Below are 26,462 nucleotides of genomic sequence, written 5' to 3' on the forward strand. Positions count from 1 at the left end.
TTCGCTGATGCACCAATCAATAGGCCGTGTGTTAATGTTTCAGAGGAGGTTCCCGCCGAACCACTGGCCTAGCCGAAAAACGTCTCTACTCTCTAAACTTCTGTATACATACTAGGCTTGTTTCCAAACCTAATCGCCTACCGGTATTAATAAAAGATCTATGTTTGACTTCATTTAGGATTATAGAAAGTAGTAATTAAAACCTTGTCAGTAAAATTACCTAGTTACTGCTTTTTGAAGTATATAAACAAAAAGTTGGTAGTACTGGAGGATTTTTACTAATATGTAGTTAATAGAGTACTTCTGGGGGGCGTTAGGCCATGACCACTGACAGTAATCCGTTTTGGTATTGTGATATTAACTTAAAGTCTTCATTTGCATCACTTAATTGCTAATAACGCAGTAATGGCGTAATATTCCGTTTATGTGACGAGTAGCGAAAACAATGCATTGCCAAACATAGTAGACATTAAGGCAAAAGTATCACAAAACAATTAGTGCGATATATAGGCGAGTGATCAAACCTGTTCTAGGTATGAGCTGAAATATGTGTCAAAAAGGATTAGTAAACAAATGAAAAACTGAACAATATTCACCAAGCATTCCCCAATACACAAAAGGAAGGTGTCAACACTCGTGCGTTAACTCTTGTAAAATTAAATTATACATACAAAATCTAAATGAATGGTCATCTCAACATTATGAGCAGGTGCTCTGATAGCGCAGTGCCTGTACAAGCGGCCAAAATATATACAAAACTACTCTTTATACTTTACACTTCCCCGGGAAAATTTCTGCGAAACTTCACACATACAAATATACATATACGACTTCTAGGCCATATTACTATACAAAAGCTTTTTGAAGCCGATGAAATTACGTAGGCTCGAAACTATAACCCAGCTCAAAAGTACAAAGCGATACTGCTGTCTAACCGATTGCTTCACCGTGGTGCTAGCCGGCACATTCTAGCGAATTTAGCGCAAAGGCACAAGTGCCGCCAGTGCGCATTATCGTTTTTAATCCGATTCGGAATCGTCTTTATACCTCATGCGGCGAATCTGGGCTAATTTCTGACGAGCAGATTGCAATTCTCGCTCTTTTCGAAGGATTTCTTCTTGTGCCATCATTTCTTGTGCGATCCCACCCACTAATCGAGCGTTTATGACAACCTCGACCTCTTCGTCAGAGTGCGTGGATTCACTGGCAGCTTTCACGAGGTCTTCGGATGCATGTTTTACAGCATTACCAGCAATCTTTTAGAGTTTGTCGTTGTGATTGGATGATTTGAGAAAAAATAACATGCAAAACAAAAAGCAAAACTTCAAAATAAGTAACAATCTCATGCAAGTATCATTTGATTACAAAGTAAAACGTTTCCATGTAACACTGATTTAAGTTGACTTGTAATGCCTGATTTCTGCAAATACGTAAAAGTATTACGCTGATAACTAACTAGACAAAGAAAAACCTCAAAACAAAAAGCGGGCAGCTCTTAAGAAACCAACATAAATCTTGAAGTAATCAAAGCTTAAAACTGATTATTTATAACACAACATTCGATGATTCATGCTAAATCAAGCCTCAATAAATCTAATATAACTATGCTTATCATCTGCTTTCAACTCAAAATGAACTTAAAAAGGGGAAAGCTAGGGGGTGGAGAGCCTGATAGCTGTTACTAGTTACTTGGGTTATATTTCTTTTTGCGAATGTTTTTTAAGCGCTCTTGTGCATCTTTTAGTTCCTTTTCTTTGGCCAAAATAATTTCCATGGCTTGCACTTCCTGAGCATAACTCTGTACCAGCCCGGGTTTTAAGTCAACTTCTACCTCTTCGTCAGGTTCAAAAGCAGCTGTTTTAGCAGATTCCACTAACATATGCGTGGCTCGATTAACAGCAGTACCAGCAGCCTTTTGTATAATTTAAAGAAATGTTAAAAAGAAGCTTCCTTCTAAGTAAGCTACAAGACAGGGGATTCAAAAGAATGAGCTGTTTATTAAACGCCATTACCTGTAATCGTTTCATGTTTTCGCTGTTAGGATCAGCTTTCACTTTGCAAGCAACCAATAGCTGAGCAGTTGATGAAGCAACCTGTTTGGCTGAAGTGACCAACTTCTCTTCACTTGCTTCTCCTTGAACGGCTTGGTTTGCTGCCTCACATAAATTGCCTGTTGCTCGTGCAACCATTTGTGCCGCTGAAATTAAACCTTGTGACCATTGTCCGTCATCATGTCTAAGTGCAGGCACGGATCCAACCTAAAGTGTGTTAATGAAAAGATGTAGTCAAACAAGAAATGTAAATATACGTTGTTGCTTGCTCTGCATTTCAATGAAAACTACTAAAGTGAACCACGGTATTACCTTTCCTTGCAAAACCAATTCCTTTTGAGCAGCAGACGCTGCTTTGACTAATGCCGTCGTGGCTGTTGCGATTGACTTTGCAGCTTCAAGAATCTGCTCTTCAAAGTTAAGATTTTCGTCTGCTTGCTGGAAAACAAATCAGCGCTTATGAATCAGAACAACAGATCCGGACACATAGTTTACAAGTCCTACTTTTGGTTTCTTCCGAGGACGAAGTTGTGCAAGCTTTTTAGCAGCAGCCTCAATTGAAGCAGCAGCTGCAAGAAGTTCTTGTTCCGCAATCACATTTGGATCATTTGGATCTACCCAATCAGAACCTGAAATTTAATAAGAAGAGCTGAAAGAAGTTTTACATATACCAGCGCCACCAGTATTTTTCCATAAAAAATACCCTGATACCTTTCATACTCTCTCCCGATCGTACCATATTGCTCACAGCAGTAGCTACATTTTTCGAGAGAGGAATTAAATTTTTCTTCAAGTCATTATTATTTGGCTGTTGGCTAATGGAGAGTACGTTGTTAAGTAAACTGGCGTAAGATTCTGCAACAGCTTGTCCAAAATTCAGTGTTGATTGTTGCTGAATGGGGTCTTCTGTATTTGCTGCAGATGCCTACATAAAGTATGTAATCACTAATCAGGCAATATATATCACAAAACAGAACAAATTTACATGATCGTAAGAGCAGCGTAAATAGTGTGGATTCTCACCCTACAAATGTGAATCATATCAAAGACAGCTTTCCTGCCCATGTTGGCACAAATGACCATATCTTCCTGTCTGCAGGACTTTCCAGCAGCAACAGCTTTTGCGGTTGCACTTGTGATGGGCTTCGTGATATGAATAAGTTCTTCAGGTGACGCTCGACGCTCTTCACCGGCCACTGATTGCAGACACTGAATATTTCAATAACAAGGACTGAAAATAAAGCCAGACACATCTAGCCACAAAGATAAAAGGTTTAATAACCAAAGAGCAAGTTACCCTGAGTTCTTGTTTAATTGAATGTATGGTTTGTTCAATAGCACGTGGTCCCTTTGCAGCTTCATCCTCAACTGACTTGACTGTTTTCAGTAATGAAGTTACATTTGTCACCATAGCCTTAATGCAAATACAGAGGCATATCATATAAAACGCCATAACCACTCGTAAAGCACACACAAAATCTAGTTTCACCTCACCGACATTCACTGAATTTATACCGCTAATATGAGACAATTATTCGTCTTAATACCTTTGCTGACGCTTTAAGATGGAACATAGCATTATCCGATGACGATTTACCAGAGGCATCTTTGGTTGCGTTTATCAGGTCAGCAAGTGCTGAAGCCACATCTCTGACTGCATTAATCAACACAACCTAATAAAACACAGAAAGCATTTCAACATCTAAATTTCAAAAAAAATTGATCATCTCTCGATATTGTTTTAGAGGTTTTGTCAGAAATCCTAAGCAATGACATGCAACAACAAACCTGTGTGTCTGGGTCGTCAGAGCCAAGACTGGTTGCTCCACGTTTTACAACATCGGCTAATTTGTTAATCGTGGAAGATGCAGAATGTGCAGCAGCAGCTAATTTTTCTTGACCACTTGCTGCTCCAGCAACAAGTTGCTTTGTGTCTTCTACTAAGGCCTTAGCGGTTGAAAGTATTTTTTCTCTACAAAAACGGTCGTGGCACTTATTAAAACTGTGTTCATCATACCTAAGCGAAAAACAAACAGTATACCTATGATCAGCAAAAGACTCCGTATCAGCATCAGTATTCAATGCACCGGACGAAACAAACATAAGGGTTGTATCAAGGTCACCAATGATGCCCTGGACTTGTGTGTGAGCATTAATACATGCCTGTGTGCCTCTTCCACCTTGTTGCAGTGATGACATTACATAAGAAACCTACAGATTTTTTAAAAAGAATTTTCATTGAAAAATTGTTTGGCTCATTTACGCCAAATGAACTTATACAGACCCCCACTAAATAAAGTACAGTAAGTACACCCAGCACATCCCACGGTACTACATCAATCATACTATGAAGTGCTTATTGCATGCACTTCACAAGTGTCTAGTTCAGTATGGATTTCTAGTCATAATCATACTGTGGCTTCCATTCTACCAAAATGTTTCATTGTATGGCAGGTGTCATTGCCAGAGGAAATTGCAGCAACTACACAGTGCAATTTTCAAACTGAGAAGTAGACTTAGGTTATTATCACAGCACTAAAATGATGTGCATTCACTTCAAGAACTTGAGCATTAAAAAAACATGTTTCTACAATTGCTAAATTAACCTTGTGGGACTCAATACAAAAATGCAAATTCTGAAACTGAAATAATGATGAAGCATTAAGGCCGTGTGCATTGTGAGACTGCGGGCTGACCAACTTCTTATAGATACTCATTGGTTTACACGAATGCTTTATAAATTATTTATTTGATTAAAATAAAAACAAGACATACGTTGGTATTCAGAAGGTTAACTTTATTTTTGGTTTTTCTATATGAGCTATCGCAAACATAAGCTTGCTTCTACAGGTGTACTAAGAAATTGCATATTTGGTTAAGTAATCAATAAGATAAATTTGAATTTCATGGGTCCAATATCTTTGGGCAAAACAAAAAACATTACGGTTTAGCATAATTTCGCATGTGGGTGTCAGGATAAGGTTAAATAATATCAAGATAGAGAGACATAATGTGACGGGTGCATGGCAATAATTATTTCAGCTTGACAGTAAATAAGTTAGCAGCAGAAAATGTTTTCTAACCTTCTCTTTGATATTACGGCCAGCATCACTGAGTTGTTTCTTGGCATGAAGATCGCGCGGATCACTTTGTACCATACCAGATGTATTCATCAAGTCCTTGCAGGCCTCACCCAAGTCCTGTATGCTTCGTTTGATATGAGAGCTTACCTGGAAATAATAAGAGCAAAATCCACACGTCAACAGGTGTGAAGTGTGACTTAATAATTTTATTTGTATGAAATACGTCTTACTTCTTCTGAATCAGCAAGAGCGACGGCATATGCACCATCATTTGCAAGTGCAGAGTATTCCTGAGTAACTTTCTTAGCTAACGGTGCAAGTTCTTCTGGTCTGTTATTCATCGCCATGCCCATGTCACTGCTAGCAACAACAATTGCTCTGCATCTTTCAACAATATTGGTTTGGTAGTGGGCAAACGTGTCTTGCTCATCTGGTTGAACATTTCTATCCAAAATCTGTAATAACCGCATGCAATTACAGCAACGTGCAATGCTTGACTACTCCTACTACTACTACTACTGATTCACTGCATAATGATCGGCGTTTTGATAATATTTTTATAATGTTCAGTATTAAATGCAACTGCGCCAAAAAACAACCTCAGTTGCGCCAGAAATTGTGTCAATCATTCCACTCATGACAGCTTCAGGTGCTTCTTGGACTGATTTAAGAAGATCTTCAATAGCTTCCTTGGTAGCTTCTGCTGCTTCTTCTATTGCCTCATGCGTGTTGTCAGCCTATTTCAGATAAACAAACATTAATTGCGCTTAAAAGTGAATTTCATACATATTTCCATAAACTAATTTCCCATTATAAGACAGTCTTTATAATTCTAACATTTTTCACTTAACAACGGCATTGGTATAGTATGCTCTTAGATATTGCAGGGTAAAGCATTAGTACTGACACCACAAACGGTTGGTTAGAACTTTAAAGCTAGGAACTACCATGCACAATTAAAAATATTTGCTGTTAACAAACCTGTGATCTCTAGCTCATATACATTTTCTACAAAGTGCATAATTCAACAACAAAGTTTAGGTTAGTCATAAGGACTGAGGGTTGTTTGAAAAGCATGCAGCAGTAAGGTGGCCGTGTATTTGCAAATTATGCTTTTAACTTATCAAACTATTCTATGAAAATGTAGCTGCTGTGATATAGACAATAAAAATTCCATAACAAAATAAAACACCCTCGTTGTGTGTGTTTTCAACATAGAAAAATGTTACTAAAAAATAACACATTGACTGCCAAACACAAACTGTGACCTTGTTAATGCGTGGTCCTGCCAAAAAGGTTCAAACCCAAGCACAACTTGTTGTTTGTTTTGCTAATTATGAAATTTCCGTGAGTGATACAGAAACCAAAACCCCAATATGCAAAAATGTAACAAGTCTGAAACTTTCAAACGCTACAAAAAAATGTGGGAAAATACAACATATGTTGCTCCGGGCAGCATTTCAAATATTAAACTATCAGGCAAGATTGTCAATTAAACTCAACACTACATGGACAATTTCCAACAGCAATGTAAATAAAGCCCAGACGATAACCCCAACCAAATTATTAATTAAAAACATGTATAAGATCACACATAAAACACATTCTAAAATAACATACAGTCAAAAATCCATATATACATAACCTTTTTAAGTCCAGAAGAAGGTAATTTTGTTGGCTGGGAAAAAGCAAAAATAATTTAATAAATGCCCATTAAACTGCAACATAATTTATTCTACAGGAGCATAAAACGTAAGTCCTACATATAACAAAATATATATCTAAATCAATTGTTTTGATGTTAATCAAAAGGAAAAGTAGTTGCTGCATAAACAAGTGGTACACAACATGCAAAATGTTGTTCAAAATTAATTAAATTTTAAATATGTTTCACAGCATAACTATGCATTCTTACTGTTTAAAAGTTTTATTTAGGAAGGATGATTTTAAAAAAACTTTCAGCAAATTAAAGCTTCCAAAAATGGTTGCGATTATAAAATTTTTTTTCAATTATTGTTTTTTATTTAAGCACATTCTAATTATTACATGCAATCAATAAAGCAGAAGCAGATATTCAAGCAATTTTTGTCAAATGAAGCTACAGCAAAGTAAATAGTGATGCAATTCAACTGTTAAATGATATCCAGGCAGGATTATTTGCTTTACGAAAAGTACTGTAAAAGTGAAGCATTACTTTGGTGAAAGATTCCTACTACAAATAAGGTAAATAGACATGTTTAAAGCAATCTCAATCATAAACCAGTGTTTGCATTACAGAAGCATCAAAATGTACACACCGGCAATCGGTGGTTAGAGTCGTGACGAACAAATTCGCCAGTTGCATTATTGTGCATGTGTAGTTGTGGATCCTTGTAGTACAAATACAGATACATAAACAGAAAAAAAACAAAATTGTAAGACTAGCAACATGCAACCAGCCGACTACCAGTACAGACTGACCAAACATATTAATGTTTAAGCTTTATACAATATCTATATCAAGAATAAAGTTTGCTTTACATTGTAAGAAAATAAACAGATCAAAAAGAAAATAAACACTTCCAACTGTTTCGGTCAATAAAATTGTGGAAAATCTGGAATATACATTGAAAGCTTTTATACCATGAATGAGTATGGTTTTGGCACATAAACAATTTTGTGTGTGTGGGAGATAAAAATGAAGAGATGGGTAGAAACAATTAAAAAAAAAACTGAACTTACGGACCGTTAATGGTAAATTTCATGAGGGCTTGTATTGCTTGTGTCAGTTTTACTGTTGACTCACCAAAGTTATACACGTTCTGATATATGTACTAAGCTTACTTACAAAGCAGTATCATCGTATACATTAACTGTAATTTTTAGGTCAACCACTTTTGGTGAAATCAAATTGCAGGCAAAATGCATTACTAGCCAGGGCTTTCAAGTTCCATTTATCCAGGAAACACATTTTTCAATTTCCCAAGCACAGGCTTTTTCGCAGGCCATGAAAAATCGATTATGCAAGACAAAACTATTTTTCTTATGGCAGACATTAATTATTATTGACTTAACAAGCCATTCATGACCTGACTATGTTAGTTGACTGCAAGCAGCAATATCATACATTTCTTAATGTATTATACATATATGACATTATTACCCATGGTCATATTCATACCTTTGGATTTCCTCCTCCTTCCTTAGCTGCATACATCAGCTGTAATGCAGACTCAGCAAGAGTTTTGCTATAGTCAAGAATATCCATTTGACGTTGATGATTCACTGAGTTTGAAGCAGCACCAATTGTAGCATTGGTTAAAGGTTCAAAATAATTACCCATTTGAGCAACCTTTTAAACAACAAAGCAATTATGTTTGCAAGTAATTCATTTTCAACATCCAATAAAACGTTTGGCAGAAATTATGAAAAAAACATGTTCTGTAGTCTAAAATATAGTAAATTAGCGCCATGTGTGTTTGTCACAAAGTCAAATGTACGATACACCTTGTTAATGTAACAGCAACATAGACTGCCCAGATGTATGCACTATACTTAATGTACTTCACAGCTTTGGCACCTACTAACTAAATCAATCTATCTATCGGTCAACCTAAACCAATGCCTGTTTAATTGCTTATACAATTCTCATTGAAGTCAGTGATCAAAAGTTTTAAAATTTACACACACTGTCACTGTGTATTGTATGTCACACATGATATATCACCTGGCGGCCAAGCTGTGCAGCATCACCTTTAGCAGCATTTGCAAGGGGATCGATACACGTACCGATCTGATTCACAGTATCCACAACCTTAAGATGGAGAACAATGTTACTAGCATATCCCACCGACCAGTCAGTTATTGTAAAATAAATTTACCATTGCCTGGAACCCATTTAGTGTATTGTCCCCTCTAGGAGGCAAAGCCTGATCCATAGCAGAGAGAGAAGCTTGATTAAGTTGCTTAATTGAATCATCAATTGCTTGAATGGCATCATCACACTCCTTTTGGCCTGGTGCATTGTCTCTGTTTCAAACATAGTATTCTTTTTGAAAACAAGTTGGTCCATGAAATTTTTACAATTGATTCTGGATCCACTATCTCACTCATATGATCATATTGTTAATATAATCTTTCATTTGTTTATATGTTAAGCATAACTCAAAACGACTGCAAATAAAATGATTTTTAGGTTCTTGACTCAAATATTTATTATTTGAATAACCCTTCGTTCTAAACATTTTACTTCCAAATTTTCAATGAATTTACAGTCCTTGAACTATAAAAAATCACGTTTGGAACTAACAGGGCAATAGACGTCGATAACCCTACACCCTACATCTACATGGTCTTCATTGCCAGCAACAATTATATGTTAGTTCTGTAATAATGAGATGAGTTTTTTGTGGGATGGAAAATGAAACAAATGTGGAAAAGTTGACTGAAAGATAATCATGAAGAAAATTATAAAAACACAAAGGTACCTGATGTTGGCAATCAGTTTTTTAATGGAATCTGAGACAACCCGTGAGTGTCCAGCCATAACTTGCCATGTTGGGGGATCTTTGGGATTGTTAGCCAATAGGCGAGCAGTCTTTATCAATTCACTAGAACTTTCAAGCATTTGTTGTCCAGATTCTATGATTGGCTTTTGAGCTTCTCGGGCCTGAAGTTATAAACAAGGAAAAATAAATTCATTTAAAACTGAATATATCTTACAGAAAATTTACTACTTTAACTACCTCATCACTTATTTTGGCAGGAACACTGGCAAACTCAGCATTTGAGGCAAATGTAGTTAAACTTTCAACAGCATCAGTTAATGGTTTAGTTGCATGAGCACAGTTCGCTCTATTTTCTTCTGAAAAATTGCCATCCAGTGCCTGAAGCAACAATGTTTTTAGAAAGACAAACAAAAAAGAAAATTGTTTATAACAGAAGTGTCAAATTACACTAATCAACAATCTGAATCTAATAAAATACAAAAACTAACACAGTTAGACAGTAACTACTCTATGATAGAAAATTACCTTTATGGTGTGTACAAGATTAGCCGTGGCATTTGCAACTTCTTTAGCTGACTGAACGAAGTGTTTCCTTGCAACTGCATTTGTAGTTTTGTTTGAAGCAACACGGCAGACATTGCACAAAGCTGATGTGTGTTTGGCAACAATAGTAGCAGCAGAGAGAACCTTAAAAATGGTTTCGAATCATGCATAAAATTTCATAAAACACTGATATAATGCTAAAGGAGGGGTCAAAAAAATTTCTCTGATTTCGTTAGACTCTTACGTAGGGCTTTACAAAACCTGTTAACATCAATCATCGGCCAGCATGGTTGGTGTTGTTTTTTAGCCTGGGAATTACCCTAGCACATTACAGTTGTGATAGTGAGGTTTTACTAGTGAGGATTGCAAATTGATTTATAAAGCAGAGTTTGTATTTATTAACCGACATAATTTTAATGTAAAAATTTCATTCCTCCTCCCCCATGAAGTACATGGAAAAAAATGGCTGGATTTATTAATAAGCAAACTCTCCTGCAATAATAAAATAAAAACCACTGAAAGTTGTAATTACGGTAATTGTCTGCGGTTTTAACACAAACCCAATTAATGTTCCAAATATCATTGATCTCGAGGACTGAAGCGGAAACAGACTGAAATATTCCCCAAACAACACGTCCCCAGTAGAACACATTAAATAACTTAATCGTACCTGTGTCTGGTTGCTTGAAGGATCGATCAAACTTTGACATGCCATCTGAATAGCTTGATTTGCCCTAGCAAATTGTGTTTGATCTACCAACCCTTGCGTTCCTGCTTCACTGTTCGGATCAGCAATGCCCACCAAATAAGCAGCCTATCGTCAAATTAAATATTGGATGTCGATAACAGTACAAATACCAAAATTAGTAGTTCAAAAAATCAATTTGATTCCATTGTCTAAGTCTACCACTTGCTTAAAGCATCAAGTACAAGCCTAGCTTTACTGTAAAAAATAGACAATTTTTTCTGCAACAATTTCAACATTTTCCTCTAGAGAAGTGTGGAATTTGTAAATTTTAATCATTTAATTTACCTTTTTGTTTCTATTTTATTTACCCTTGCCATTGCTTAAAAAATGCACATTTGCATGAAGGATTATAAAAAATATTAGTCTTAGGATAATGCAAATAAATAACACTGGTCTTGCAGCAAAATGTTGAAGGTTTCGTGAGGCTAATGAATATGCATTGTTTCGTTCAGATTGATATACAAATGCCTTGAAGCAAGATTTTTGATACTTGTTAATTGTAATGCTTGAATGGTATGCAGAAGTTTGTTTTCATAGATAATACTTTGCATGTGCCTTCATATGTATATTCCACTTGGAAATATAGTTGCATGTTTTCTAACTTCACTGATAGAATGCAAGCATTCATGCATAGATAAATAATATAATTTATCAAATTTGGAAAAACTTAGTGCCGATGCGTGTTTGACTGTTTGTGCAAAATTCAATTCTGTATTTAGGAGTTGGTTCTAACCTGAGAGTAAAATAGAATCAAGCCCACGGTCAACTTTGACATCTCTAATGACTAGGCATGCACTGTTAGCTTACACTGACAACTGTGGGCTTATAATTAATCTATTCACTCAAAAACTTATACCTGTGCAGCCGCTTCAGTTAGGCCAATCAATGATTTTTGAGTGGCAGTCACGGCTTCACCAAAACTTTCAAGTTCGCTTGCTCTTGCATGTTGTGTAATTCCACTCATTGATTCCCCAAGCATTTTAGAATTATCCATTACACTTTCCAAACAATCAAAATAAGAGAAATCATTTACTGGTTCATTTGGATTCTCCAGCATCTCTTTAACCGTCTGAAATATTTTGTTTGGTCACAAACATGGCTTTTCATGTATATCAATGCATAAAATTTCAGAGCAAAATGTTTGATAAGACGTTTCGATAAAACAGGAAAAAAACCTTTAGTTGACGAAGTGCATTATCACATTCTTTTTGCCCAGGAGCAGTCTGTGTGCAGTGAGTTATTAGGTTATTGATGCTTTCCGTTACAGCTCTGTAGTGAAAACAAACCAGAGATATGAAAACTTAACATTTTCAGCAGATGACAGCAAGTTTAAGACCTGAATTTACCTAGCAGCTGCTGCAAGTTGGTTTTTCGCATTTGGTGCGCCTGGATCAGCAGATAAGGCTTTAGCGGCCAATAGAAGCTTGCTTGATGCCATTGAAATGCTTTTCAAGTTACCTACAACTTGATTTTGGTCTTCACGATCCTAAAAAAAAAACTTTTATTTGCTATATCACAAAAAAACCATTTTTGCCATATGAAATTCATTTAAATTTAATCAGTAATTTCACCCTTGACTGGCCAGCGACATTCAGCCCAGCATTTAACAAATCTGTAAAACGATCATTGTAGTTGGAGCTTGAAGCAGCAAGTTCAGTGGGTGTGCCACGGCATGCGCCAACCAGGTCATTGGCTGCAATATTTAAGTCCTCCGCTGTTTTGTTTAACTGGGATTGAGCAGTTTGGAAGTTGGTGGATGTTGTTGGAAACTACACAAGACAGTTCTTATTTCACAAAACAAAAACCTTTTATCTTACAGTAGTTAAATTATGCAACAAATAGAAAACATGAACATGGCAAACTATGAAAAAAATGGCAGAGAAAACAAGAGTTTGTACATTTAAATATGTAACCCATTACTACCTTTCCTTGCAACTTTACAGATTTCAAGCGTGAATAGGAATGATTACGCATTATAACTTCTTCAACATACTTTCAGGAAAAGAAGTTCATAGGAAGAGAAATAGTAAGAAATGAAAGATAGAAATGAATAGAAGAATATAAATCACCACTATAACGTTTCAGAAGTAAACCTGATTGGAAAGTAGTCGTTTGCTACTTTCAGCAATGTTCTTCAAGGTTTCATCAACATCCCGCTGACCAGGTAAACAATTGATGCAATTATTTAATGCATGTGATACTGCCTTGGCCACCTGTGAAAGACTCCAGTGTTTTCTATTCGATCTCGGACAACCAATGCTTCATCAATGTTAAAATAATGGTTTCTACAAGAAATTAGCATAGATTTACACTATATCAGATCTACAATGAATTTTATACTTGTGCAAGCCTTTGTCGATTCTCTGGATTTTCTGGATCATGAACAGCGACCTTAGCTTCTTGCATCAAATTTACTGATTTATCCATAACATCACGACCAGTCTCTAGCAAATGCAGTTGAGAATCAAGATCTGGTAGATTGGCTGATACACCTCGAGCTGCAGCAACTAGTGTTCCAAGAGCATTTGCAGTATCACGAGCAGCCATGCCTGTGTAGTCTTCGTTTCCCTAAAGTTAATATGAAATTACAGAATAAAGGTTAATGATGATAACTATGTGTTTAAAAATACTAAATTTGGATGATGTGCAATCCCCACATAAAATAAATTCAACAGCGCTTGACTATTGAAGTGTGAACCTAATACTTACACAGGTAAATCTTATCTCACAGACTTATCACCGTGTACACTCTACACCATGTAAAGACTTTTTCAAAATATTTCTTGCAATGTATGCAATTACAGTATTATAATTATGGACAAATCATAATTTTTGGGCAGCTACAAAATTCTGTTTGATCCACAGATGATGAAGTTTAGTCGTGCCTTCATACTGAATAGGACCTTTCAGGTAAGCGATAAGTTTAGTTATAGCTGACTTAAATGTAGAACACAAGTAATCGAGTATCGAGTAAGTTGGGCCTATCTTAGGTCATATTTACATAATGTCTCCATAATATTTAAGGACAAAGTGTTGGCTTTCACGATCCCGCAGTTAGAGATTACAGAGCGATTGGACAGGTAACAAAAAAAGGAACCAGTGTTACAAAAACAATTAGTGTCACTAAACTCCTTGAGATAAATGGACCACAAAGGCTACTGTTTGTCACAGTAACCTAGTAGGCTAATCTTAATTAATAAGATTCATTACTTTGTACCTGAGCAGCTGCTGTAAGCAGTTGGGCCATTGAACCACCAACAGTTTTAGACGTGGCTCCCAGATCTTGTGCACATGATTTCATACTTTGTCCTGGAAGAGACTGCAATTTTCCATTTTTAGCATCATTGCAGTAATCAGAAAGTTGACGATCCAAACCACGAACAGATTCCAAAGCAGCATCTATACCACTTGGTCCACACACTTCACTAGCCTTAAAATGCATTAGTATGGATTAGGCATGCCATAATGCAGAAAAGATTAACGTAATCACCTTAAGAGATAAATACTGAAATACCAAGAAACATTCCATAAAAGGGAATATTTAACAAAACCAAACCTTGACAGCAGCAGTTTTAAGCTCAGCAATGGATAAAGCCAATTTTTTCGTGCAATTAGCAAGCTGTAGTGCAGTGGATTGGTCACTAACAGTGGGCACCACAGCCTTTGAGTACCCAACCATTTTGGTTCCTGGCTGAAAACAGAAATAAGTAATGTAACTAAAAATACTTGAAACTTCTATACATATAAACATTGTAAAAAAAACAATAAACAAATTGTTATCAGAAAGTAGAATAATAATTACTAGCACAAAGTCATTTGACGCATTTATAAGATTTTGCTGAGCAGAAGTATTATCAGGATCTTCATATGCTGCGTGTATTCCCTGAAGTAAACGAGGAACGTGGTCTTGCTGCAGGGCCTGAAAATAAGATGACAAACTATTTAGTGAATAATCTTTTTCACTTAAATAAGAAACAGGATATAGTTTAGCACTCTTAAGGTTAACTTTATATTTTTCGACACATGAAAACATTTCACAGTATGCATGAAGAAGCAAGTTTATGCTTGCGAAAGCTCGTGTCGAAAAATACAAAGTTAACCTTCCGAGTGCCAAACTACATTCTGTTTCTTATTTAACTTTAAAATTTGATTAACACGGTTCAGACAACATCTATCTTTTTCATATGGTAGTGTACTAAGTTGTTGTTTTCATTAGCAAATTATGACGTTAATATGGCATAGAAACAAAAAGAAAAAAATCATTGTTTCTTATTACCTTCAATTATAGGACCTGAACTAGTCAAATCCAAACCATATAGCAAGCATTTAACTATCATAAATTCCAAAAGTATGACAAATGAACGTATACCTTGCCATGAGCAACAAGCTGATTCTGTCCAGCTTTATTGGTGTTATATGGCTCTGCTGCATTTGCTGCTGCAATGGTTTGAGTTGCAGCTACAGCAGCTTGTCTTGCTGATGCTTCAAGGCGATGAACAAGCTTCTTGCGAAGGGCATTCTGTGTAGCAGCATTGGTCGCAGTACGAAGATTTTCTGCAGCAGATTTGAGATTTTGTTGTTGTTGGGAATCATGCGGATTGTTCGCTGCTCCCTGAAGATAATAAATAAACAACGTTAAACATGTTACATGTTGCTCATGTGCATCAAATCAAAATTTATACTGATTAATGAAAAAGTGCTTTTAAAACTGCAATTGGTGAACTCAGTATGTGATTCTCATTGCGAAGAAATTTTGTCTAACTTGTCACAAGCAAACCACCTTAGCAGCTTCGACCATTTTTGCGGTTGCATCAGCAAGTAGTTTGGCTGCTGCAAGCAATTTCTTCCGGGTTTCTTCATCATCATCCTCTTCTGCTTCCAGTTTTAACATATTCACAAGATCAGAAGTTGCCTAAAGCAAGAATAATAATAATTTAGTATCGTTTTTATCAGATAATGCAACTATTTTTTTGCATCTACAATATTAGACATACTTGACCCAAAAGCCGTGCTTGTTTAACCATTACAGTTGCATTGCCCATGCTATTGCACAATTTATCTGTTGCATTTAGAATTGCTTCACACTGGTCATCATACTTTTCTCCATTCTGGCCAGATCCCTGCAAGAATATTGTTATAAAAATGCGTAACTAAATTTACAAATTGACATACTACAGTTGTGAAGATATTTATTTTAGATGCAGATATTTAGATATTCATTTACAACATATGCAATGTACCGTATAATTGTATATATTCCAAAATTTAGGGTGTTGTTAATCTAAACCAGTATGACTAATGACTATACCCATAATAACCTAAACCTGCAGAAAAACTGTTTAGTCTTCGCAGACTCGTTCTTACAAGTTTAATGTGGTTGATTAAGTCATTCAAAGCTTTTCCAACACCAGTGGCAGCATCTCCAAGTGCCCGCATAAGATCAGGATCATTAGTAGCAAGTTGTGATGCTTCAACACAGCCATCAACAGCCTGCGATACTTCACGTGCAGCGTCAATCAATTGTTCCTGGCATGTTGGGTTACTTATGGAAGGGCCAACAACCTGTAAATAAATTGCAGTTTCTATATTAAAAACGTCAACTTCCATTGAGTCACTGACTAAGACGCCGCCAAATCAAACCACCATTGCTTATTTTTGAGTGAGGGCTTATTTTAGAAAACACACAGTTTGACTTTATAGTAATTCAGAACATCTCAATACTAAACGGTTATAGATGTCAAATACTAATATGTTTAGCTGACAAACTAAGCCTACTTAAAAAAATATCACAATTTTTTCCAGTGCATTTTATGCCGTAATAAAATTTATATAAATCTGAGTTTACCTTTGTACATGCAACGAGTTGAGAAGTGGAAAGAGCACACTGTGTGGCACTGGCAATAACTCGATTTTGTGTCGGTTGGTCATTGTTGCGACTTGCAACTGCCTTTGCTTTTAAAACAAGTGCAGCAGTAGCATTTGCCACAGCTTTTGCCAAATTCATGAGTATATCCTATAAAACAAGAAATACTAGAAAAACAAGAAAAATATTGCAATATTTCATTTTAATTTCGAAAAATTAAATACATATCAGTTCTGTTCATACCATTTTGTACAACTAACACATACCTGGAATTGGTCATCACCACCTTCTCCAATATATTTAAGAATGTCATGACTTGCATCTCCAACTTTACCGGCTGCACCCAAAATATTTTGGCGTGGTTCACCACTATTCGGCTGGGCCGCCTTGAGCAGATCATTAATTGCTGCAGTTAAGTCCCGTGCTGCCTGCAAAATAGAAGCACTTTTTTTTGCTAAAATGCTAAAAAAAATAAAACAGGATCTAAAATATGAAAAAATCATTTTGTTAGTTAATTATTTATCTAGTAATTAAGTGTATTTGGAAATCAGTATAAACAAAAATATTTCACACCTTCATCAAGTTGTCTCCATCCTCATCATTTTCAAGTAGAGCAGCCATTAGTCGCAAGCCCCTGGTCATGTCATTAAGGTTTGAGGAGATAGTTGTTACTGCTGACCCAACCATCGTGTAATTTGTCTCTTTTGGATCACCTAAACATTACAAACCGTGAAAACACATTTTCTGCAACAAAATGAAACCAAATGTAAACGCAACTCAACTAACCTGATGTTTTTGTAATAACCGTGGCAGTTGCCGCATCAATGGCGGCAAGATTGGATTGAATGTTGTGTCGATTCTCTTCAATTGCATTTAACTTCCACTGTTTTGATGCCTTGAATACATTCTTACATTACGGACACAAAGCAAGATCATAAAACCACATAATTTAAAATTCTCATAACTCACAGCATCTGAGCCTAGTGGTGGTAGGTTTGCTTTACTGTTAAAACCTTCATGAGCAGCACGACAAGCATTAAAACCGTGTTCAATATTCCCCATAAAAGCTTGCTGGGCAGCAGTCTGAAAAGAAAAACAAGACGACAATTACATATCACGTAGTCGTAATTCATAAGGTAAAAACAGTGATTACCAGTGGTTGTCCACCATAAGAAAGATTGCTGTGTGTAGTAATTTGTGTAGGGGGTTGCATAGCTCCCATCGAATAGCTATCAGGATTGGCGTTAGGATTTCGAATCACGCCAGGCATGGCAACAGAACCAGAATGAAAAGAGCCGGCAGATCCACCATGCATAGCTACAAGCTGTGCTCTATGTGACAATGAAAACATATCTTCATAACATAAAAAACTAATACAAAGTTAAATTCATTGAAAACGTAATCAAATTACCTGTGTGGGGACACAACGTCTTCAACCATGGCAGCATCCTCATCCATTTCTGGGCCATAATTATCTTTTGCCTGTCTCTTTTTCAAGATGATGTCTATATAACCGGCAATCAACTGAGCAATCTGGTCACCTTCTGTTGTTTGTACACTGTAATAGCCATCCTGGTAGTCACCAAAATCCTGCCAACAAAAAATCATGATAGGCAGAAAGACTAGCAGGAGAAAGCTAATTTTTTTAATTCTAACCAAGGTAAAGGATTTTGGTGAAGCAGCCCAACGCTTTACGGAAGTTAGAGGCCAAACTTTAATAATGTCCTTAGTTCTCTCATCAACCCTCATGACTGATTCACGAGTCACTCCCATTAATCGAGGAACTAGCTTATTGCGACCTTTCATTTTCTCCTATTCAAGTATAAAAAACATTGGTTTATTTTCACAGCAGTTATCCATTTAGTTTAATGCACATAATATTAAAAACTAACTTTAACAATTACTAATATTAAAATTAAATTACTAATTAATTAATATTATTAAATTTAAATTACTAATATTAAAAATTAACTGTCATTTTTACATAGCTGACTTCAAATACCTTAACAAGAAAAAAAGTGACCCCGTAAGTCTTCAAATCCCTGCAGTTTTTGGTATATTTGACTTTTGATTCGATTTCGTTCATATTTTCCAACAACTTATGCTCTGCAAATATCTTTTTCTCTATTCCACGTGTTTTAGCATATTCCTTTGGTAAAAAGTCTTTTAATCTGATATACAAAAGCTTACATTCAGATTAGTTTTATTAGATCTCATTACTTCCACCAAGAAAGTTATGTTCTTAGTATTTATTTTATTTTTATTTGTATAAATCAAACAAAACTTATCGAAACAATACCAGGCAAAACAGTAGAGTAACTTCAGTACAAGTATAGGCAGCTGGTATAAAAGTAAATGGCATGAGAACACAGAACCATGGAAAAAAAATTACTCAATATATCCAGGCTTATGTTTCTTTTCATCATGTTGACCCAACTGAATTTGACATTGGAGAGCAGCAAATGTAATGGCATCCTTTTCACTCACAGGATATTGTCCTTTGATAATCCCATCTCTGGACTAAATTCAGCAAAATACAAAAAAAGGATTGCAACCCAGTGAGTTGCAAGGCAACAAAAAACAAATAAGAACCTAGTTAATTAAAAGCATAAAAGCAAACTACAACAATATTATTTATTATTCAAATACTCTTTCAAATACTTATTGTTAAGTCTTTGTACAATGCTTCTTCTCAAGGAATATTTTTGTAAAATATATTACGTAAATAAAAATGCTTGTGTTTTAAATAATGTAATACCTGGACATAGAGAAGATTGAGTTGAATCGGATCACGAGAATCAACGTTCTGATCAGAGTAAAAATATTTTCTTCGAAGCACTAAAGTTTCTATGTCTTCAACACCTTGCTCTCTCAATGTCTGTCCATGGTTAAGCCAGTTTACTACAAAATAACAAGATGCTTTTGTTCTATTTTGATAGCTGTTAGACCAACTTCATAGCGCATCAAACACTGCATAGAAACTAACTAGGCAAACACCAAGTGTAAAAGTATATACGTTTTTATAACAGCAATTTAATAGCAAAATGGAACAACATCACAGTCAAACACAGTTTGGTAAAAAACTTGAAGTAAAGTTTTCTAATAGTAATTACTACATTACATTGGAGTATTGAACACTAACTTCATTACTATCACAGGAAATCAATTAGTCAAAGAAATAATCAGTGTGCACATACATTCATCGTCGGTATGTAATTTCTTTTTCAGAGTTTCAAACTTCCTGTCTGTGGTTCCAGGTCTTAACAAAGTTCCGGTATCCTGTCAATAGACATTATACAGCATAGTTGACATACACATCTACCAACCTTACACTGAAATTCAATTCATACAACATACCTTCTTTTGCATACTATCGTCGACTTGAATATCTCGTACAAGGGAATATTCTTCATGGTTAACAATTCCTACACCACAAAATAATAATTGACAACAATGAATAAAAACCAAATAAAACTATAAAATTTTTGTGCATGTGGAATTTTTGTAACTTACCAAGTCTAGTGCAAATTGTAATCATCAACTGTTCAACAGTGTTGCTATCATCAATCTAAAAAAAAACATACAGAACATGCAAAAACACCAGACTCATAATCAACATTCATACAAAGGTTAAACAAAGCTGTTGCTCAACAAAACTTACAAACTCAACACAATTTACTATCACAAGAATACTAACACTACTAACCATAACAGTCTTGATTGAAGCATCCAAAGTACGGACCTTCAAAGGTCTATGCTTCAATTTATATTCTAGCACATCCTAAAACATACAGAACGAATTAAAATATTTTTCTACACAAGCAAAGAAGGCGCAAGTTTTTGAAAAAATAATAATCAACTTTTACAAACTCAATTAAGTGATATTCTGGAATGACAATCGAAAGTTCGTCAGCGTGTTTGTCTGGCAGCCTGCCAGCGTCTCGGGCGTTTGTGCAGATACCTCATACATGTACTATCAATTACGATGCGTTACAATAATTATAAAATTAATAAAAATAATATGGCAAATTCGCATCTTCTTGAAATGCTGAGTTTAAATGTAAAATCTGATGATAACATTTCAATTCAGACAACGCAAAAATTAGCAATAACTAAGCTCTAGCGAACTAGGCAAGCAATGTGCATGGCGAACTTCCCACAACCAATCTACAACACTACAAAATCAACACAATTAGCATTCGTATGGTATTCAGAACGTATTGAATTATTTTTTGTGATTCCAGCATACAGCACCGAATAGTTTACAAGCATTTCTTTTGAAATCGAGACGAAGAAATTTGATCTTATTATTCGATACTATTCCATGCGACGACAAAAATTGCGCACGAATGCATTGCGTCATCAGCGCTGCTACTGCATATCAGCAACGTATTGATATTGTAAGCGACTTTTTCCAATGTCAAGATCATTTTTATGCGTCGCGATGAATGGTATGCATTAACGGTATGCTACTGTGATATCATAAACGGATGGTAAGTAAAAATTATAGTTGAGAAAACTCCATTCATTTTCAGTTTATTGTCACATGGGCAGTATACATGAGTGTGAAATGAGACGTAGGTCGTGTCTGTTCGTGATTCGAGTCGAAACAATTAAAGACTAGGAACGAAGTAAATAACATTTTCACTGTATACGCGAAGGATTGCGGTATGAAAGGACAGGAAAACAATTTACATGTGCAATAGGCGCTGCAAATGGACAGGGCATAAAGAAAATAAAAATTGGACATGACCTGCTGGAGTAGGTTTATTACTTATTTTGCTCCAAATCTCAAAATTTTTAAACTTACTTTGGTCAATAGCAAACACCAGTTTTTAAAAAAATGCACATACGTTAAGTTAACTTTGTACACGTTAAAGTACGAAGTACTACGTTTATATATAGACTATGCTCACTCCATCTCTCAGCAGGTAGTACTCCAGAGGTCTCCTTGATTCAAGCCAGACCCCCTTCTTCGGGTCTTTATCAGACAGAAAAAGGCTGTAATCTTGCGCTAAAACAAAACAAAAATGCGGAAGTTGAAGTTGTCTTTGATTTTTGTAAAACTTTTTTATGACGCATTATCTTTACAAATTATTATATAATTTCGTATCTCACGGTGTGCAATACTAAAGTGTACTACAGTAACGAATTAAACATGTAAATAACCAAAAACTAACACGCCAATATTTTCCATCGTGTTTGCCAAAAATAAACTGAGCTCTGCTCGTTTTGTAAGACGTCATATTTGAGAATTGGTGCGGACTAACTTGCGCCATATATCGCTTCAAGCACGGCGGATACGAATGAATGAACGTAAGGCATACCATATATAGTAACAAGGAAAAACGCACGAGTACCGCGTAGCCGTACACAGTGCTCTCGAGTAACCGTTTTCGGCATTGGCCATTGCTTTCACATAATATAGGCCACAGTTGTAACCAATCGCTGTTTTCTACTTTTTAGTTTGGGGCAACAAAAAATTACAGTTGAGGGAAAACTATCTGTATTAAATTTGCTAAATATATAAGCAATCGCAATGTACGTGAATCTAGACGACGAAGGCACTCTGCATTTCCTAAATAACTCTCTAATCAAGTCCGTATTTTCAAAAGAGCAATAGTCAAAAAATGGGCAATAAATTTAAATATAATACAGGTATTTAAATCCGTCTTATTCCCATGGATAACAACATTGACTAGAGAGCGATAAAACCAATTACCTTGACCTTGCTGGGCTTCTGGTGTCTTTTCTCGTATAATCCGGCAAGCATCATACACAATGCAGGCAGGATCAAACTGCATTGTTTTAGTTACATTGGAATGTTTGATTAAAATCTTCAGCGCTAGGTTAACCATCTTTGCTGTTGTTCCGGACTGTATGTGGTAGACTTCGATTTTTGCTTGCTTCAAGAAACAGAAAGCTACAGTTTTTACAATCAAATAATTAAATAAAATTCCATCTGATAATCGACATCTGTACACTAAAAAACAGTCAATATATTTCTGAAATTTACCAGTACACTCATTCTTTATAGAAATCTTTGGGCTGGATTTGGAGGTTCCTGTAACTTTGCTATTTGTTGCTTAAGTTTGCTCACTATTAAATATCAATGTACTGGAATTATGTAAAGGTTTTATAGACTTACTAACTTATTAAATTATGAGCTTCTTGTAAACCAAAGATCACCGAAAAAGGCCGTAATGTGCTGACTTTAGGTAATACAATGACAGCATCATATGAATGAGCTTGCATCATATCAATGAGCGTTTATATGCAGGACTATCTAGATTTAAGTAAGCATTTATAAATTGACATGATTTTTCTAGGATGGCCTTTTAATAGTATCCACTTTCGTTTCACTTTCTGAACCATAGTTGCGACTTGTTTTCAACCTCTAACTGAGTCTAACTATTTACACTTTGAAGCAAAAACTCTAGAGCCAAACAGTCAAATTGTGGTAGCAGCGCTCATTCTCAATGTAAAGTCCATGCCGATTATTTGCTGCTTAAAGGGACAGCGCACGATAACAACCTATGAGTAAAAATGTTTTAAAATGGTAAGTAATAGAGCACTAAGTATCTAGTCAGAAGCAACTCATGAACCATCCTTCACACTTCACTGACTTTTCTAATCCAGTTACCGTTGTGAACAATACCGGAAATTATGGTAAAACAAAGCACCCAGATATACAACTTCCAACTAACGCAAAGTACCGACGTTCAATCACAACCAATTGTTTTTATTCAATACGTAACAGATTTATACTTCCTCTGCTAAAACCTAGCTTACAACCGTATTACTTACGATTTTAAAGAACTCAAGTCACGCTTTGCAAACACGTTCCGTTTAAGTAGCAAATAATCGCATCGTTTTAACGTTAGTTCATTTGCAATGGGTACAGTTACTATTCGAAAGGTCTGTAATCAAAATGTTTGCATCTGCTCTGCCTATTAAGGTTTTTGCGTTGAATTTCTCGATCTTACCAACATTTTGGTCTTTATTTGAACGTTTTTCTACCTTTGACCTCCCTAAAGTTTACATCCAAAGACTCTGCTTGAGCCGACAATAAATTTGCATTCCGATACCTTATCAAGCTCTGTTATGCCGATCGTCTCATAAATTGCACTCTTAAATATTTTGCTACTAACACACAGCGTATTACCGGAAACGCTTCAACGTAACTAAATTCCATACATACTATGTACGAAGTTGTGACGCAACGCAACTGTTTCTGCTATCCGTTCCTTTAGTTTAGCAAAAATAGAACTAGTTAGCAATGGATGATTGCGGTTGCACTTAATGAAATGTACATGACAATGGCATATTTACTTATCACGCACTTAATTACACCCAACAGTCGAGTGGCAAATCCACGATGCGTTCTCGGGTAACTTCTACTTGCTTTGCACTATGCGGTTAACAGAACAAGCATAGAGATGCGACAGTAATGCGGCTTAAAATTCACGCACCATCGCACAACTAGAATGTGTAGAACTTGGTCAGCAACAGCGAAACAATTTCTAGGACTTCATGCGTTTATTGTTTTGGATACATCCCATCCCAACTAGCACAAGACTTACTGGTGGGTGAGATTACACGGATAAAAATTAGCTATGCAACATATCCTCAACCTCCAATTTAATTGATTAAAAAACTGTTTCATTTGTTTACGGTCTTGAGTGGTAAAGTTGCTAAAGTAAACAATTAAATTATAATATGACAACAATTATTGAGTATTACTTGGATACTGAAATACATTTTAAGTACCAAACCGAATTGGCTGAATAAAAAACATCTAATTTTGTGAAAATGATAAACACACATGTAGTAATACAACTTTACTTGTTGGCCATTACGGTACATGAAATGTAGACAATAATGATAAAGTATATTATACTTGATTTATACCTGTTCAACACTGTTATTTAGGATTTCGTAAATACAAGGGAGTGTCATTTAGAAATCGAAAGAAATGAAACGTTTCGAGCAAGTTTAAGTGCGACATTACAAGAAAACAAACAGCCAATTGTTTGCACAGTAGGACTTTGTCACAACTAATTTTGTACCATAGTTTTATCACTAGAAAATTACAAATAATAAATCAAAAAACATTCCAACCCTTAAATTTACAACCTAAAGAGCAAGGTACGATCATACGAGCACAACTACGTTATGGAAAAGGATCATACGCGCACGAAACACCGAACTCACACTTGGATATGGAATGCTACCTTCCATAAGTGAATTAGAGGACTTTCAAAGGCAAACGCGGTCTGTAAATTGCGAGAAATGGTATGCTGATTGTCAAAAGCACACGGTTATCCTGTGTGTTAATATTAAAACATTTTGCAGCATGAAGATACGTAGTATAAGAAGTCAAATTTGAACATAAATTTAAATAAATTTGGCATAAGCGTATGGAGAGCAATAAGTTTAACAAAAAACAGAATCTTATACATATTTCTTAGGCCTAGCTATGTTTTGAGGTATATACCTGATGTATGAAATCCCTTCACGTTATTTTATTGCAATGAACGTTGTGTAACCTAGACAAAACACGGTGATGGAAGGGATTGCTTAGTAAGTAGTAAACTGGATAAAAGTAATTTACATTTTGCTTTCACGGATGATTCAAGATGATGAGAATCGTGTTAGTGAATGCCCATAATTGGCAGCGCAACTTGGAGAGGATTGCCGTAATAGTAGATGCATATAAACTTAACTTCGCAGATACATTAATGTGCGTCTTCGAACATGCAGCATCGAATACCATATATAGTAAGACATGGTATTATAATCTTTATTCTTCGCACGACGAAAACTTGGCGAAGATTCCTTTTGGCCCGAGCAGCCGGTTACTGTACTAGCCTTTGCGCATGTTGCGATTGTTACGCACACTTTTTATTTGTTTCTTTTTGATTTTGACCTTGCGTATACGATGATAACCAGATAGCCATGTGGCAAACTACGACTTATCGCATCCGGATTTATCTGGTCGGCTTGGCTTTGCTTTTAATTTAGCAGTTTTGTTGGATTTAGTGGTGTTCCATCACAAAGGTTAGCTTTCTAACGTCTGACGTTTCGTGACTTCTCATTGCATTGTGCAAGAGTTTTTCCTGAAATCTTAGCGAAGTGACGTTGCGTAACCAAGGCGAGCGGCTGGACGTTTATTTCGCGAAAAAGTTAAACGTTTTTCATCCAATGCATAATCTACAACTATAACAAAACAATCATTCTAAAACGGGACCGAAATATCAACAAAAAAAATTCAGTGCGGTAAATCATTATAGTGTAGCTTAATGTGGAAGAGGCGTTGACCAAATGTTTTTATTGTGGTGATTTTTATCAATATTGACTTAATATAACAAAAACAAACCGAAACAAAAAATGGCTCTGAACACTACAGCGTAATATAACGGAAGCTAAATGTCTGCCATAAGCACACCGTAATCAATTGTCGATTATTATTTCCAACAATAGGGCAAATGTACAATTCGTGTCAAGTTTGGATTTTAGTGGTAAAGGGTAATAGCGTGGTCAGTGTTTGTCGCATTTACCTCATCCAAGGAAATAAAAAAAATTTATTACAAAATTTAGGCCTGGCGTATAAGACTACTGTTTTCTGACCGATATTTTTGGCTTAAAAGGCGGCTTGGTACGTCATACATATGGTAAACAAACAAC

General features: G+C 35.8%; 1 protein-coding gene across 6 annotated transcripts; it reads right to left on the reverse strand.

Annotated features, from left to right (window-relative positions):
- Positions 1 to 406: 406 nt before the first annotated feature.
- On the reverse strand, positions 407 to 22,770 carry LOC143451546 (talin-2-like). Of its 6 annotated transcripts, none has more exons than XM_076952171.1 (52): positions 22,498 to 22,770; positions 21,692 to 21,789; positions 20,482 to 20,556; positions 20,289 to 20,343; positions 20,133 to 20,200; positions 19,973 to 20,054; positions 19,534 to 19,676; positions 19,168 to 19,295; positions 18,778 to 18,946; positions 18,432 to 18,587; positions 18,187 to 18,365; positions 17,929 to 18,106; positions 17,745 to 17,858; positions 17,562 to 17,670; positions 17,349 to 17,488; positions 17,042 to 17,203; positions 16,758 to 16,925; positions 16,277 to 16,474; positions 15,907 to 16,032; positions 15,693 to 15,824; positions 15,282 to 15,524; positions 14,715 to 14,831; positions 14,469 to 14,603; positions 14,130 to 14,342; positions 13,253 to 13,480; positions 13,006 to 13,125; positions 12,484 to 12,681; positions 12,259 to 12,398; positions 12,088 to 12,181; positions 11,769 to 11,981; positions 10,835 to 10,978; positions 10,147 to 10,308; positions 9,859 to 9,999; positions 9,601 to 9,782; positions 8,995 to 9,142; positions 8,841 to 8,927; positions 8,295 to 8,465; positions 7,432 to 7,503; positions 6,780 to 6,812; positions 5,734 to 5,871; positions 5,365 to 5,589; positions 5,135 to 5,281; positions 4,093 to 4,262; positions 3,840 to 4,023; positions 3,599 to 3,724; positions 3,349 to 3,465; positions 3,075 to 3,260; positions 2,763 to 2,976; positions 2,556 to 2,680; positions 2,364 to 2,489; positions 2,013 to 2,258; positions 407 to 1,256 (listed from the first exon to the last, which is right to left on the reverse strand). In XM_076952171.1, the coding sequence occupies exons 1-52, from the start codon at positions 22,631 to 22,633 to the stop codon at positions 1,020 to 1,022; spliced, it is 7,698 nt and encodes a 2,565-aa protein (XP_076808286.1). In that variant the 5' UTR covers positions 22,634 to 22,770; the 3' UTR covers positions 407 to 1,019. The 6 variants fall into 6 exon arrangements, with proteins under 6 accessions (XP_076808286.1, XP_076808291.1, XP_076808289.1 ...); XM_076952172.1 differs by having other exon boundaries at positions 1,133 to 1,912; XM_076952176.1 differs by lacking the exon at positions 7,432 to 7,503.
- Positions 22,771 to 26,462: the final 3,692 nt, after the last annotated feature.

The sequence above is a fragment of the Clavelina lepadiformis genome, chromosome 4 (assembly GCF_947623445.1).
Source record: "Clavelina lepadiformis chromosome 4, kaClaLepa1.1, whole genome shotgun sequence".
Taxonomy (NCBI): Eukaryota; Metazoa; Chordata; class Ascidiacea; order Aplousobranchia; family Clavelinidae; genus Clavelina; species Clavelina lepadiformis.